A 16,785-nucleotide genomic window follows, 5' to 3' on the forward strand; every position below is an offset into this window, starting at 1 on the left:
AAAAACTGAAACCATTTTCGCTAAGATCAGGAACAACAAACACAAGGTTGCCCACTCTGACCACTATTATTCAACATAGTTTTGCCACAGCAGTCAGAGAAGAAAAAGAAATAAAAGGAATCTAAATTGTAAAAGAAGTAAAACTGTCACTGTTTGCAGATGACATGATCCTAGACATAGAGAATCCTAAGGATGCTACCAGAAAACAACTAGAGCTAATCAATGAATTTGGTAAAGAAGCAGGATACAAGACTAATGCACTGAAATCTCTTGCATTGCTGTACACTAACGACGAAAAACCTGATAGAGAAATTGAGGAAACACTCTCATTTACCACTGCAACAAAAAGAATAAAATACCTAAGAATGAAACCTACCTAAGGAGACAAAAGACCTGTATGCAGAAAACTATAAGACAATGATGAAAGAAATTAAAGGCGATACAAACAGATGGAGAGGTATACCATGTTCTTGGATTGGAAGAATCAACATTGTAAAAATGACTATACTACCCAAAGCAACCTACAGATTCAATGCAAGCCCTATCAAACTACCAATGGCATTTTTCACAGAACTAGAACAAAAAATTTTACAATTTGTATGGAAACACAAAAGACCCCGAATAACCAAAGCAATCTTGTGAAGCAAAATGGAGCTGGAGGAATCCTTACTTCAGACTATACTACAAAGCTACAGTAATCAAGACAGTATGGTACCAGCACAGAAACAGAAATATAGATCAATGGAACAGGATAGAAAGCCCAGAGATAAACCCATGCACATATGGTCACCTTATTTTTGATAAAGGAGGCAAGAATATACAATGGAGAAAAGACAGCCTCTTCAATAAGTGGTGCTGGGAAAACGTGAGAGCTACATGTAAAAGAATGAAATTAGAACACTCCCTAACACTATATACAAAAATAAACTCAAAATGGATTAAAGACCTAAATGTAAGGCGAGACACTATAAAACTGTTAGAGGAAAACATAGGCAGAACACTCTATGACATAAATCACAGCAAGATCCTTTTTGACCCACCTCCTAGAGAAATGGAAATAACAAAAATAAACAAATGGGACCTAATGAAAGTTAAAAGCTTTTGCACAGCAAAGGAAACCATAAACAAGATGAAAAGACAACCCTCAGAATGGGAGAAAATATTTGCAACTGAAGCCACTGACAGAGGATTAATCTCCAAAATTTACAAGCAGCTCATGCAGCTCAATATCAAAAAAACAAACAACCTAATCCAAAAATGGGCAGAAGACCTAAATAGATATTTCTCCAAAGAAGATATACAGATTGCCAACAAACACATGAAAGGATGCTCAACATCCCTAATCATTAGAGAAATGCAAATCAAAACCACAATGAGGTATCACCTCACACCAGTCAGAATGGCCATCATCAAAAAATCTTCAGACAATAAATGCTGGAGAGGGTGTGGAGAAAAGGGAACACTCTTGCACTGTTGGTGGGAATGTAAATTGATACAGGTGCTATGGAGAACAGTATGGAGGTTCCTTAAAAAACTAAAAATAGAACTACCATATGACCCAGCAATCCCACTACGGGGCATATACCCTGAGAAAACTATGATTCAAAAAGAGACATGTACCACAATGTTCATTGCAGCACTATTTACAATAGCCAGGAGATGGAAGCAACCTAAGTGTCCATTGACAGAGAAATGGATAAAGAAGTTGTGGCACATATATACAATGGAATATTACTCAGCCATAAAAAGAAACAAAATTGAGTTATTTGTAGTGAGGTGGATCGACCCAGAGTCTGTCATACAGAGTGAAGTAAGTCAGAAAGAGAAAAACAAATACTGTATGCTAACACGTATATATGGAATCGAAAAAAACAAATGGTTCTGATGAACCTAGGGGCAGGATAGTAATAAAAACACAGATGTAGAGAATGGACTTGAGGATACGGGGAGGGGGAAGGGGAAGCTGGGATGAAGTGAGAGAGTGGCACTGACATATATACACTACCAAATGTAAAATAGATAACTAGTGGGAAGCAGCCACATAGCACAGGGAGATCAGCTCGGTGCTTTGTGTCCACCTAGAGGGGTGGGATAGGGAGGGTGGGAGGGAGGCGCAAGAGGGCGGTGATATGGGGATACAGGTATGCATAGAGCTGATTCACTCTGTTATACCGCAGAAACTAACACAACGTTGTAAAGCAATTATACTCCAATAAAGATGTTAAAAAACAACAACAGGAACAGTGAGTCTCCACATTAATCTTCCCACACCGAGAACTCAGTAAAAATAGATTCTTGCCCAGGTAGATTAAGGGAACCAGGTCAGATGCTGCATCCTGACTTTCTCTAGCTCTTACATCAGAATGTAACACTAAAGGTCAGTTTTTTTGAAACCCAGTTACCTGAAAATACTCATGGCAGAGGGATGAATGACACAGAATTAATTACTGACAGCTTGGTAGTATGTTTCCAGGGTGCACAGACTGTTCTGTGTTGCTCTCCCCAGAGCGACTGGAAGGGCTGAGTCAAACAGCAGGCACTCGACGGAGCAGAAGAGAAGTGCCAAGCCCACAGTCACTCAGCTAGAACCCTGGAGAGCCTGGGGAGGAGGCATTCTCCTGCCTCCCCCCAGGTCATCCTCCACTGTGCTCCTCATCACCTAGGACGTGGCTTTTTTCCTACCCTCTGGACTGTGCTCCTGTCCCAAAGGGTCTCCCCCCACTACCCGTGTTCTACTCTCTCCTTGAAAGATCGAGTTCAAGCCTCACCTTCCACGTGAAGCTTTTCCTGACTGTGCCAACAAGCGTGCACTCTTTTGCCTTGAAACTCGTACAGCATCAAGTGTCCAAACCCTCAAACCGACCCTGTTACAATTTCTTCTGTTGTCTCTTGTATTATGTAGCTCGTGCATGTGACTTAACTCTTCAGCATGTTCTGGAAGCCTCTGTGATGCCAGAAACCAATTTACTGCCACAGCATGTGACATGATTTGATTCGAAGCCCAGTGATGCACAAGAGCAGCAGAGACGGAGCTGGGACAGCCTATCTTTGCACGGGAAAGCGGCCGCTTCTAGAGGAGGTTTTCCTTTACTACAGCCTCAACATAAGGCGAGCACCAGCTTGTCAGCCCACTGAGCAGTCGTTTCTACCAGAGTATCACGGCTGTTACAACTCTGCACTTCTAAGCGTCCAAAGTTCTATTTTAAGACAGAAACCATGACCTCTATGATATGAAGATCCAGGAGGATTTCATCTATTATTAGCTTAAAGAGGGCAGGACACTGATCATAAAAGAAGTGCAGGTAAGGTTTCAACGCAGTGCATATAATTTCAAGCAATTCTAGAAGGACCTGGAATGCACCTAAGAGAGACTTGTGGCTCAAAACTTCCTTTCAAGCTATAGGAACTAAAGAATAGAAGAGCTGTGATCTGTAGAGGGTCATTCAGCTAGCTGGGGACAGCAATGAGTCAGAAAGCCAGTCTCCTAGGGCCTAGTGAAGTACACTTTCTACTTGCCAGGTGGCCTCTCCCTGTAAGTTACACTGTTATGAGTAGCCGTCTTTTCCACTAGGCTAGAATTCTAAAATGCACAGAAACTTCAGGAATGACCACACACAATATCAATCCGTATCGCAGCACTGGGCACAGTTACAGTATTAAAACAATCACCTTGACTGGTGACATCGTGATTGAGGTCAGATGATAGTTTTAACTAAAACATAACTGAAGTAGAAAACCTGAATTTAAGTTCACAGAAACCTCCAGTCTGATGTTGGACAAGACACTGCCATCTCTGGGCCTCAGTTTCCCAAAAGGACAAAGGGATGTCTGTGGGGTTTCTCAGTGGGGGAGCTACTGGTGTTTGATAGGGTCCATTCTTCCTTGGGACTGTCCTCTGTACTGTAGGACACCTAGCATCCCTGGCCTTGGGCCACCAAGTGCCGGCAGAGACCCAGTCACTGTTGACAACCAAAAATGCCCCCTTCCCCCGTATTTCACACTCCCCTGGTTGAGAACCACCAGGAAGGTCTCCAGGGTCCCCGCTGGCTCTAAAATGCCAGCAGGAAGACACCAGCGATCGGCGGCAGCAGGCACCGTCCTACCCGTAGATGTCCAGGACGCCGATGAAGGAGTGCTGCTTGAGGGAGGTGTGCAGGGCCTTGTTGATGTGCCCCACTATCCAGCCAAACAGCTGGGCGTAGATGTGCTTGGCCAGGGCGTTGCGCGCGTTGACCACCTGCTGCAGGGACATGGTCTTGACGTAGGTCTCCGAGGTGGTGACCAGCTTGCGATGGCACAGCCAGTGCTTCATCTGACTGTGCTCCACCCCCAGCAGCTGGCAGAAGTTGCTCAGGTGTTCATCCTCAGGCTGGAAGAGACATGGGAGAAGGGCTGAGGAGGGGCATGGGGGACAGCCCACCACCATGCTCTAGGGAGGGAAGGAACCCAACTCTAGGCCCCCCAGAATCCCATTTCATCCCTAGCCACTGCCCCAGCCACCTCATGCACTCTCACACCACTAGGTGACAACTGGGGCCCAAAGAGTGTTGCTCAAACTGATAATACCTGCTAATGAACAAGTCGTCACCAGGGCTTTACAAAACAGCTCTCCACTTTCCCTGTCCCCTCCTTCCCTGCCAGGGCCTGAAGCGTAACTGGAGGACAGGGCTCCGGAGTGAAGGGTGCAGGATGAGAACTGATAACTTAGGAACAGATAATCCGTTAAGAATAAGGAGCCAGAGGCAAAATCACAGTGAATGTAGCTTCCAACTGCAGAGTTCCACATGCAGTGCTCAATCCGCAGCCCCGGAAAGGTCCTCACAATTTTTTTTTTTTTTTTTTTTTTTTTGCGGTACGCGGGCCTCTCACCTGTTGTGGCCTCTCCCGTTGCGGAGCACAGGCTCCGGACGCGCAGGCTCAGCGGCCATGGCTCACGGGCCCAGCCGCTCCGCGGCATGTGGGGTCTTCCCGGACCGGGGCACGAACCGGTGTCCCCTGCATCGGCAGGCGGACTCTCAACCACTACGCCACCAGGGAAGCCCAAGGTCCTCGCTTTTGAGTGTTACCTTGGGCTTGCACGCAGTCTAGAGCAGTGCGCTCGGAAATGAGCCCTGAGCTGACCCCCTTGGACGATGACAGCACACTGACATCACACCGTCCTAAGCTTCCAAGAAAATTTGCTTTCATCTTAGCCCCGGTCATACTAAACACATAACTGAACTTATTTATATTCTTTAAGCACTTGCCACTTGGAAAGAAAGTGAATCTAGGTGGAAAGCTAGGACAAATGGCAAAAAATAAGGAACAAATTTTGACTTGGGAAGATCACTTGGAACACTGTAACTGATATTCATGTTTAGAGCTGGGAAAACTAGGGATGCCTCCAGCGTAAGTCCCTTCTCCATACAGGTAAGAAACTGAGCCCCAGAGAAGTACAAGAACGCACCCGGGTAGCCAGCTGCATTTCATCTTGACCCTCAATTACCCAAAGTACCAATCACATCACCTTGCCCTTGAGTCCCTGACAACCAAGTCACCCACAGAGTCTTGTCTTATTTCGCCCAAGTGTGTAGGTGTCCTGGGTCCCCCGTGCTGCCCACTCACAACACCCCACAGAAAACCTGCTTTTCCTCTAGAGGTTCTTCTCGCCCATTATTCATTCCCTCATCTAAACCCCCAGGGGAAGTTGACAACCCAGCCATGAGCCTGCTGGAGAGCTTAATAACTCCGAGGCTGAAAGAGAATCCTCTAGAATGTCATGTGCCACCTCCTAATGGCCCTGAATTGCTTGTGGGAATCATTTTCTGATAACGCTGCCACCACGTAAATGCAGGCTTGTTCAATGACAATTAACACAGATAACTGTACCATTTCTCCAGGCCATTTTTTCTCCCTCCTACAGATACTTAAAATCCATGTACCCAATACACACAATTACAAAATAATAAAATGTCAGAGCAGGAAAGAACCTCCAAAAATCATTAAGGCCAGTCTTTCCGGAGTATGGTTTGTGGAGTTGGAGTAATAGTTACAAAGGCCATTAACTGGCTTTACTCAACAAAAGTGGGGGGCCGGGAGAGTAACAGTAGGTTGAACGTGGTGGAACCGGCTTGTTAACATACTCTGTACACACACACACACACACACACACACACACACACACACACACACACACAGAGTTCCACAAGTTCTGGAACTTTTCAATCATCACCACGGGACAGGTTCCCATCGGCTGCAGCAGGGAGTGGCCTGCCCATCTATTACCCGCTCCTGACTGTTGATTAAAGGTACTAACTGAAACTGATTTAACATTACGCAATTACACTTAAGCTTAATTAAATGATGCTAAATCCATTAAAGACAGCCAGCATCATAGGCAGCTGATGAGTTCTGTGGGCCCATATTGCCAAGTTCAAGAAACAAATTGCCTCTGGTGTCCAAGTAATTGCATGCTATTGCATCTCCAAGGTAACTCTGGCAGTTATGGAACATATTTTCATGCTTTAATTAAAAATAACAACTGCCAAGCAGAAGGCACACTGCATCTGGACAGACACCCCTTCCACAGTAGGAGGTCCACCCTACGCACCCAAGGCATAAACCAAAATCCTTGCACTAGCCACCATTTAGCAAAGCATTTCTCGAGCGAGCACACACTGCGTGCCCAGCAGCGTGCTGGGCATGGGTGGGGAACGTCAGGCTGCTGGAAGACAGCCCGTCCAGAGGAAGTGGCAGGGCTGGCAGTGGTGTGGAGCAAGAACGCTGGCTGGGCTTTGCCACGAACTGTCATTATGACCTTAGAGACAGAGTTTCCTCTCTCTGGGCCTTAGTCCTTCCAACCCTGTGAAGGGAGACGGATGCTCAGAAGATCCACTCTGGCTCTGCCAACAATGATGATAACAGTCGAGAACTCAAGCCCTCGAGCCCTGTGCCAAGGTGGGTCATATCACTCCTGCCCGCAGATAAGGAAACAGAAAGGTAAGAAACAATCAGTAAGTGGTAGAACCAGGATTTGAACCCCGGCAGCCCTGACTCCAATTTCTCACTCTCAATTAGCTCTCGACACTGCCTTTAACTGGAGAACAATATGAGACCAGCCTAGACCACGCACCTGTGCTCAAAAACCTCTGACTTCCTGTCGTCTCTGAGAGGAAGGGCCTGGTGTCCGAGCCTCCACCTGTCAGGCATCCTCCCCTCCCTCCAGCACCATTTGTGTCCTCCATTCCCCCCCCACCCCGCTTCCCCAAGTGTGCCCTGATAGCCCTCCTTCACCGTCTTTACACACACAGTGGGTGCCAGTGTGTGTCAAGGCTAGAAGAGTGAGCACAGGAGACACTGTCCTGGAGTTTAGTGGGGGAAACGGGCGTCGATCAAATACCACCAGTAAGCGTTCACTCTCCTTCTCACCCGAAGGTCCCTGCAGAGGCTGGTGCGGAAGATCAACTCTAAGATCAGAGAGACACTCCCCTGATAAGCCCAAGTCCTGGCTCTCCAAAGAGGCCCTGGCTTCACTCAACCCACAGCCACAGGCGCCCAGGAACTCACTGGCCCTGGTCCTCGGGCCTCACCGTCAGCCCCGCCCAGTGCTCATCTATTTGCTCACTTGCGTCACCCCTGAGCCTAGGGAGCCTCCATCATCCATCCATCCATCTGCTTACTGGGCATCTACCAAGTCCTGGGCACTGTGCTGGGTGCTGGTGATACAACAGCGAGCAAACAGTCCCCGTTCTCATAGACTTTGGAGTCTCATGAGGGAGAGAGACACACAGCAAATCATCACATAATAAATGTAAAATTACAACCACGCTGAGAGATATGGAGGAGGCATGAACGCTGTAAGAACCCACGATGGGGGATGTGACCAGGATGTGACCTTGAGAAGGAGGAGACTGGGGGAGGAGAGGGTGGAGGCCAAGGGAAATCTGTCAGCTTTCCTGCATTTGGCCAGCCTAAATCAGGAGTTCTTCAATGCCAACGTTCCTAATCTCACCTGCCCCCGACACTAGGCAGAGTACGGTGGCCCTAAGGAACCGGGGGACATTTATGGGGATGTGCTGGGAGGGGAGGCACCGACCCTCTGTGCCTTTCTCAAGAGGGACAATGCTTCACTGGCCCTAAAGAGTGTCTGGCCTGCACTAGAGGCCCATCCGCCACCCCACCAAGGCACCAGGTTCTCCTCTGCCCACCTCAATCCGTCTCACAGCATCACCACGACCAACCACACTGCCCCGCCACACACGCACACACACACCCACACACAGGCACATACATGCAGACAGGCACACGCACACACGCCGATGTCCCGGGGCACCGAGCACTGCCCAGCTCCAGCATTCCCTGCTTTCACACTGGGCCCAGCGGGTGATCCTCTCATGAGGCTGCAGACTCCGTGCTGAGGATGGCGGCAGGCCTGATGGGGCCAGGGGCTCCAAACCCAAGGCTATTTCTCTTGTAGGTGTAATGGGGGTGATGAGCTCGGCCAAACGCCAGCTACCATTCAGGACTTCCTCTCCCTCAAGGCAGGGCCAGGTTTAACTGGGTTAACAAATGTCTGCACAATTGAAAAAGGATCAGCTTGTGCGTGGCCTGCACACATGCCCACATTCATATTCTGTAGTACTGTCTTCTGTATTTCCCCAGTTATTTAAATTCTAAGACCTTGGTAGCAAGAATCATACTTTGTACCTCCCAGGACTTGGCCATAAATGGACACAAAAGAGGCATAAAAGAAAGAAACAATTGCAGATTCCTTACTCAAGGTCAGAATATCAGTTTTTTAGCCCAGCCCGATACCATCACATACCAGAGAGCATGCAACATGCTGTCTATACTACTTGTAACTGGCAGTGCTCTCCCACCCACCCACTTAGACATTTTTTATCTACCACATATAAGGTACTACACTGGGCGCCAAGAAAGTAAGTCATTAAGAGCATTTATGGAGCACTTCATAGTTTGCAATACTGTCATATAGATGTCTCAGTATTCTCCTTTGTACTGTCAAAATCTTGACAACTGTGGTTATCTGTCCTGTCCACCGAATTAGATTGTAAGCTCCTTGGAGACAGTGTCCAACACTCCTTCATATCCCTGCAAGCACAGACTGAAAGTACTCATGAGCTGATAACACTGTAGAATTCCAGGGACCTCGGGTACTTGGGAAATCAAACCATCAAAAATAATTTATCGGGCTTCCCTGGTGGCGCAGTGGTTGAGAGTCCGCCTGCTGATGCTGGGGACATGGTTTTCGTGCCCCGGTCCGGGAAGATCCCACATGCCGTGGAGCGGCTGGGCCCGTGAGCCATGGCCGCTGTGCCTGCGCGTCCGGAGCCTGTGCTCCGCAATGGGAGAGGCCACGCCAGTGAGAAGCCCGCGTACCGCAAAAAAAAAAAATATATATATATATATATAATAATAATTTATTGAGTAACCACTAAATTCCCTGCTCTCAGTGACAGAAACTTGACAGCAGCTGATTTGAAAAGGATTTGTTGTTTTAAATAATTATCAGCAAGGGACCAGAAACCATTACTCTTAAGAATAAATAACCTATGAATGTCCTCTAAGAGTAAAGGCATTTCAGTTGTGTAAAACTGTATGAACAGAGTAAATTGTGTACTTGTTATCTCTAGTGCTGGTGGGCAACTTACTGATATACTACAGGATTCACCATCGCGCTCGGCTTGAATCTCCACATTTCCAAGGTGTAGGATGGAAGCAATTATCTTAAAAATGTTTATCTGATGGGACTCTCTCACTCCTGGGGAAAAAAAAAAGAATGAATGACACTCAATATCCACGGTAGGATAGAAAGGATGTTTTACCCTCTTTTTAAGGACTTAAGAAAAAATGTTTCATTTTCCTTTCTGGGCCAGTGACTCCTAAAATGATCCAGGCTCCTCACCAAGTAATTACTACTCACGGTAACAGCTCAGAGGGCAAAGGGGCTCCTTGGAATAAAAGAGAAATATCTTCACGGTGATTGTCCTGATCAAACCAGATGGGTCACGCTACCATTTTCACTTCTCCAAGAGCAAAGGAGAGGCAGCAATCAAGCAGACCCATTTTGGACTTCATTTCAACCAACACTTTATGGATGTTTTTATGAGTTTAATAAGAATGGTCATTTATCTGCAGTCATTTTTCTCCCAACATAATGTCCTGCAAACATCTGTGACACACATCTGAAGTGCCAATGGAGAAAGAAGAGGAGAAATTTCTCCTGGGGGTGCTGTTATGGGGCTGGACGGCCAGCTGGCCCTTGGCTGGTCCCCTGGGGGCTGTTGTTTACCACACTATATGCTCCGTCAGTTATAGACGCACACACCTACTCTGGAGCCACTGACAGCAGATATCTACTGTCGATTTTGTTATTTATGCATGTAAGTTATCAAAGACATGGATACTCTCTTAAAATTTATATTTAGCTTTAAGGCATTATCATTTCTTTTTGAATTACCAAATACTTCAGACTTAAAAAAAGTCTACAGACTAATATAATGAACATCAGTTGACCTACCATTCAGTTTAAGAGATAATACAGTTGTTCTCCAAATTCTTCCCCAGATGCAGTTACTTATTTTTAAGGCAATATTTTACTCAGGCTTTTAAAAAAAAAAGTCAGTGACACCTATATATAAATGGGAGTAAAGATGTGTCATCTTAGGATTAAAAACTTTACTCAGATAATCAACAAAGTGGACAATCCAAGCATGAACTAGACAAATTAACTCTACACTTTAATACTGTTAGATGATCACTACTGTGTAAACTTCATAGGGTCAGGGATTTACTTTTTAATTTTTATTACACAACATCTTCAAAATATACAAACTTAAAAAAAATTACAGCGAACCCCTGTTCTTGCTTCATCATTATATCCCCAGTGCCTGGCACACAGTAGGTGCTCAGAAACATGAGTGACAGAATGACTGTATTGATACTTGTTACACAGACGGAAGTCCTTGCAAACGTCTACAGAAATGCATGCATTGTTCAAACATCTGGTTTTACTTAAATAATCCAAAAAACAGCAAGAGGGTGAACAATTTAGGCACATGTCCTGAGTGTAACTGAGTAAGAGTGGCAAAAGATTTAAGACCAGTTAAAGCCAGAGGCTGAAACCCAGGACAAGACAGGAGGCTGGACGGTTATGCACCTGTACAGGGAGTAAAGCACTGTAGAGTGCTCTCAAGTAAGTCCCACAGAAGAACTAGTCAGGAAGTGGGTGCTGGGCCCATCACAGGATGAGAGGACATATCACTTTCCTCTCCCCTTCTCTTATTCTTAGGAACCAATGCTTTGTCAATTTCCGAAGACCTAACCACCCTGTCATAGTAGGAATTTAAGTAGTAGATATTGGATGACTGACTATTGAATCCTAACAATAGTTAAGATTCCTATGCTATACTGACCAGAAAGTCCCTTTTTAATACAGGATTCTCCGAATAAGCAGTACCTCTTTACAGGAAGCAACAAAACAAATAAAAAAGAAAACCAAACACTAAATCTGAAAGGCTCATAGCCCACAGCCTGTTTTTGTAAATAAAGTTTTATTAGAACAGTCATGTCTTTCCTTTTACATTTTGTCTATGGTTACTTTTGCACTACAGTGGCAAAGTTAAGTAGTTGCTACAGAAATCGTACGGCCAAGAGGGCCCAAAATATTTACTATCATGTCCTTTAAGAAAAAGTTTGCCAACCTCAGGAATTTAAAAAATGGACATGTTTATTAAAGAGTAGGGAAGAATGGCTTATTAAATAATTAATTTAAAAAATTCCATTTGCTTTGAGAATTAAAGTACCTAGTCTCCTTAGGGCCTTGGAGGGAACAACCATCTCCTTGGATCAGCTTATGCCCACTGCTCACACCAGCACTCCAGGGGCCTTCTCCTTTCTTAGCCAACTGCTATCCTCCTCAACATCAAGTCTCCTCTATACCTGCTGCCCAGTGCTGGAGAATAAAACAGCTCTGTGGTGCTGGGGAACTCAGGGACACCTGTACCCAGTTTATCATCTCTCAGCTTCAAATCTGCCCTTCTTTGCCCTGCTGTGTCACACAGGTGCTAGACCCTGTAAACATTTCCCCTTGGCCTGCTGGTGGCATGTCACACTTGGTCAAGAGAGGGCACTGCAAGGACTTTACAAGGCAAGAGCAGCAAGAAGCCGTTTCCATTCCTGGTTCTGGTCCTCCACAGTCACCAGTATTCATCTTAGGAGCCCAGCCACCTGCCAGGTGAGTTCCAGCTGTGTCTTCAGGCCATGCTCCCCCATTAGCAGCTGCTTCTGAGAAGTTCTGGCTCCACCACACCCCAGGGCACTACAGGCTGCTTACACAGACCAGGGATGGCCCACACCCCCTGGCAGGTTCCTTTACCACCAGAGGGCTTCCTGATCTTGGGGCAGCCACATCCTCCTAGAAGTGTTCGAAATCTCAGCCTGGCATGGGGGGCTCTCCTAGTCAACAGCTTCCTGTACTGGCTGCTCCTCCTCACCCTCGAGACAGTTCTTTTTTTTTTTTTTTTTTTTTTTTTGCGGTCCACGGGCCTCTCACTGTTGTGGCCTCTCCCATTGCAGAGCACAGGCTCCGGACGCACAGGCTCAGCGGCCATGGCTCACGGGCCCAGGCGCTCTGCGGCATGTGGGATCTTCCCGGACCAGGGCATGAACTCGCGTCCCCTGCATCGGCAGGCGGACTCTCAACCACTGCGCCACCAGGGAAGCCCTCGAGACAGTTCTTTTACACCCACTATTTCTAGACCCCTAAAATCCTCTTATTTATAGTTAATTATCTACTACTGCTCTTGTTAACAATTATAGTAATTTTTCTCTTTTGGAATAACCAGTGTGGTTTCTGTCTCATGGGTACAAAAGGCAAACCACATCTATTCACCAGTTATCCAGAGAAGTGCACAGCACTCAGATTTCAGCATATGAAGTCCTGACTTTCTCCCCATATGGAGATCAGGGTGTGTCCTGTTTGGCCATGCTTTATTTGGACATTGGATGAAACCTCCCTGATTCCCAAAGAACCTAAGAAATGCTGCTCTGGGTTGGTCACATGACTCAGAAGCCAAATGTCTGTCAGGGAAGGGCTGGGAAAAGTACCAGGTCCTCCTGAGCCACTTTGTGGATTTCAGGCTAACTTCCCAAGCTTCCCCTTTTCTGGCTGAAGGTCCCAGGAATTTACCGCTTCAATTTGCCAGTTAAGCACAGACTGCCTTCCACTTTACCACTTGGGGGCTCTTTTCCCCCAAAACTGGCTGGGGAAAGGGGCAGTTTTCTCCAGCTCTACTGTCTTATATGACCCAGAAGGACAGAGAGGTCTTGATTTATGGATTCCACTGCTAAGTTCTACATGGAAACAGCAACAACAGAAATAACACTGCACGTATGGCAGAGCTACTAGACCTTTGCAGTCTGTTTCCCACTTGGAGACCCTGGCTGTAGAACATGGGTGGTTTCGGTCCCTAAGGCATGTTCCTTCTGCTGGAACACACTGCCTCAAACCCTCAACACAAAAAGACACTGGCTCTTCTTGGCTTTCATCCACTGGTGTCAATGCCCTGAGGGAGTGAAAAGGAGTACTTAGCAATGCCTCAGAGATCAACTCTCAGATCCTATTGTTAAGAAAGGGCACCAGGGCTTCCCTGGTGGTGCAGTGGTTGAGAGTCCGCCTGCCGATGCAGGGGACACAGGTTCGTGCCCCAGTCCGGGAAGATCCCACATGCTGCGGAGCGGCTGGGCCCGTGAGCCATGGCCGCTGAGCCTGCGCGTCCGGAGCCTGTGCTCCGCAACGGGAGAGGCCACAACAGTGAGAGGCCCACGTACCGCAAAAAAAAAAAAAAAAAAAAAAAAAAGAAAGGGCACCAAAGTTCCATGCCATAAGCTTTGGAGCCCAAGGGTTGGGATGGGATAAGAGTATGAAGATATTCACCAAGAGCAAGAGGGCTTCCGCACCAGCTCACGAAGGTTGGCAGGCAAAGCGGGACATTGCCACGCTTTTTCTCCATGCGATCAACCCTCTGGGCCTTTCTCCCCGTCCCCAGGTTCCGTACCAAGGAGTGTGAAGGCTTGTCGCGTCTTCTCAAAGTCCTCAGCATCATCTACACCCTCGATGGACGTGTCTCCTCCCTGTGACGCATAGAAGAAGTCCTCGGCACAGGCTGTGGTGGGAAAGGAGGCGAGGCATCAGGCACGGGAGGGCCGCTTCCTCCCCAGGTTCACCACAGACCATATGCCCCACGAGGATGCCCGCTCCCTGAGCAAGCTGACCCGGGCCAGAGTTTATTCCCAGCTGGATGTGGAACTCTTTCAAATATCATCTTTACTGACAAAGGCAAGTGGGAGAGAAAACTGAGTAACAAAAGACAGAAAAGTACAACACAGTGACAGAACCCGTTGCTGCATTTGTGTTAAAACTGATACGTGAAAAACAAGGGAACATAAAAGCCATGGCAAGTTCAAGTCACAGTAGCATTCACCACAGACTTGTTTCTTAAAAGGCTCTGATAGACACAGGAAAACGTACACCCACCCGAGAACCAGACGTCCATGACCACCAATAATCTTAGTCTGACAACCTCGTTTGACACATGAGGGGCAACGATGTGCCCAGAGTGACACGATTTGTTTGTTTTAAACGTTGGGGCACCTGGAGCTATTTAAGCACGTGTACAAATGCAGGCTGAGACTCTCATGCCCTGGCTTACTTCCTCTTCAGTCAGGCCTCTGCTAACAGCCTGAGGATGACTAGTGAGGAGGGGCCCAGGTTCCGTCATAGAATTCAGAGCCACCCTCAGCAGAGGGCAAAAGGGCAACGAGCCCTGGGGAGTATCTGAACTACAGGGCTTGAGAGCCAGCGTTTAAGGCAACAATTGCACCTCATCAAAATCACCCTCGAAAATCACTTCAACTTTCCGCAAACTATAATGCCTCTGTGTGGTACAATTCTGTCCAATGCTTGGTATTTCTAAGTGTATAATGTTTGATTTTGATAAGATGCCAAAACTGGACACTGGCTGTTCTCCCTCCTCCCCTGAAAACACCAGTTGAATGATTTTCTCTTGACCTGGGCACAAACGGTTGAAGGCACATACGGTTGAAGTCACATCAGCTACACATGCTTAGATGCAGCTTCATTGCAACCCCCAGCCCTCCTTCAACACTTTGTCCTCCCGATCTGATCTCCGAAGAATTTCTGGAGTCTCTTTCCTTCCTCCAGCCCGACTGCCACTATCCAGGGTCTGACCTGTCCAGCATCTGTTGTCTGGGGACTGTTGCCAAAGACTCTAAGCCCTTCTCCCTGCTTCTGCTCCTGTCCTTTCTAAATCTTCCTTTAAACTTCTGGTAACTCTGATCACACCACTCCCTACTTAAGGCCCTTTGGAGACACCCTCCTGTTCCACTGCCCTCAAGGCAAAGGTCAGACACCCTAGAAGGGCCTCCCGGACCTTTTGTGAAGTGGCCTCCTCTGACCACTCCAGACTCACGCTTAGTCCTTCCATTTCCACCTCTGTGTCCCAGATACACCGGCTTCCTTACTGTCATTCCTCAGCTCTACCCCTGTTCATGCCGTCAATGGCCCTGCAGACGTCTCCTTCCTGGTCTCTCCCACTTCCCACCTTGATCCTATGCTCCAAGCCACACGGCACTGTTCCGCCAATTCCTCCCACTGGTCAAGTCCACGATACCAGGCCCAGCTAGGAAGGGGCAGGACTCAGCCCCAAACCCCAGTCTCACACATAAGCAACAGGCAACACTGCACATGGGAATGCACAGCAGAACATGGGTCATGTTGTAGGAGGGAAGGCTTCCTGGAGGAGTCACTTCAACCCACTCCGATGACTGCAGGCAGCTGAAATGGGAGACGAAGGACTTCGGCCCTGAGCTCACTCCCAGCCCCAGCAGAAAAGAATTTTGATGAAGCAAGTCACGTTAGGTCTTTGTGGAAAATGGCATATTTGATCTTTCATATCTAATCACCCTGGAAGCTCTGGCACAGAGTAAGGTAACAGCTGCAAGGGTTTAATAAAAGCATCAATTCTTTTTTTCCCTTTACACTCACCTTTCAAAACACCTCATCTGATGATTTTTTACTGCGGCCACATGAAGACGACTGAATACAGTCGTCCCTCTGTATGCACAGGGAGTTGGGTCTAGGACCCCCCCCCAACAGATACCAAAATTCACGGATGCTCAAGTCTCTTATATAAAATGGTATAGTACAGTCAGCCCTCCACAACCATGGATCGAATTTCAGTTGGTTGAATCCACAGATGCAGAACCTGCAGATATGAAGGGCCAAGTGTATATTTACTCCCATTTTTCAGACAGGCAAACTGGGCACCATAGGGCTTTAAGGGGTTTCCCAGGCTCACCCAGGGTTTGGCCAGGCCTGTGAGCCCATTCCTTGATCACCCAATTAAGGAGATGGTTATCTATGACATCCCATGACTTAGCCATAAATACAACCTACATCATAATCAAAAGTATCAGCTGATACATTAGAGTCACCTGAGACTCCAAAAAGAACACTAAGCTTTCATATTGGAGGGAAGGAGGCATTTTCAGCATCTATCAAAGACCTTTCATTGTCAAAGGCCAGGGCCCCAGTGCCTGATGTTCTGAGTGAAACAGACCTCCCCACCCTTCCCTGCTTTGAGTTCCCAAACTCACAGGCCAGCAGAGTAACTTCTTCCTGCTCAGGTTCATCACTGCAGGGGCCACCCCAGCCAATCACAGCATTCTCTACTGAATGATCTGAATCCAATCAAAATAATCATC

At 47.2% G+C, this 16,785-nt stretch overlaps 1 protein-coding gene across 1 annotated transcript in view; it reads right to left on the reverse strand.

Annotated features, from left to right (window-relative positions):
• MYO5B (myosin VB) overlaps positions 1 to 16,785 on the reverse strand; it is a 385,365-nt gene that overhangs the window by 140,574 nt on the left and 228,006 nt on the right. The window contains exons 8-10 of the mRNA XM_079718130.1: positions 14,058 to 14,165; positions 9,651 to 9,760; positions 4,104 to 4,369 (exon numbers count right to left, since the gene is read on the reverse strand). Coding sequence (XP_079574256.1) covers positions 4,104 to 4,369; positions 9,651 to 9,760; positions 14,058 to 14,165 — 484 coding nt within the window. The remainder of the gene's footprint in view (positions 1 to 4,103; positions 4,370 to 9,650; positions 9,761 to 14,057; positions 14,166 to 16,785) is intronic.

Source organism: Hyperoodon ampullatus, assembly GCF_949752795.1.
Source record: "Hyperoodon ampullatus genome assembly, chromosome: 13".
Classification (NCBI taxonomy): Eukaryota; Metazoa; Chordata; class Mammalia; order Artiodactyla; family Ziphiidae; genus Hyperoodon; species Hyperoodon ampullatus.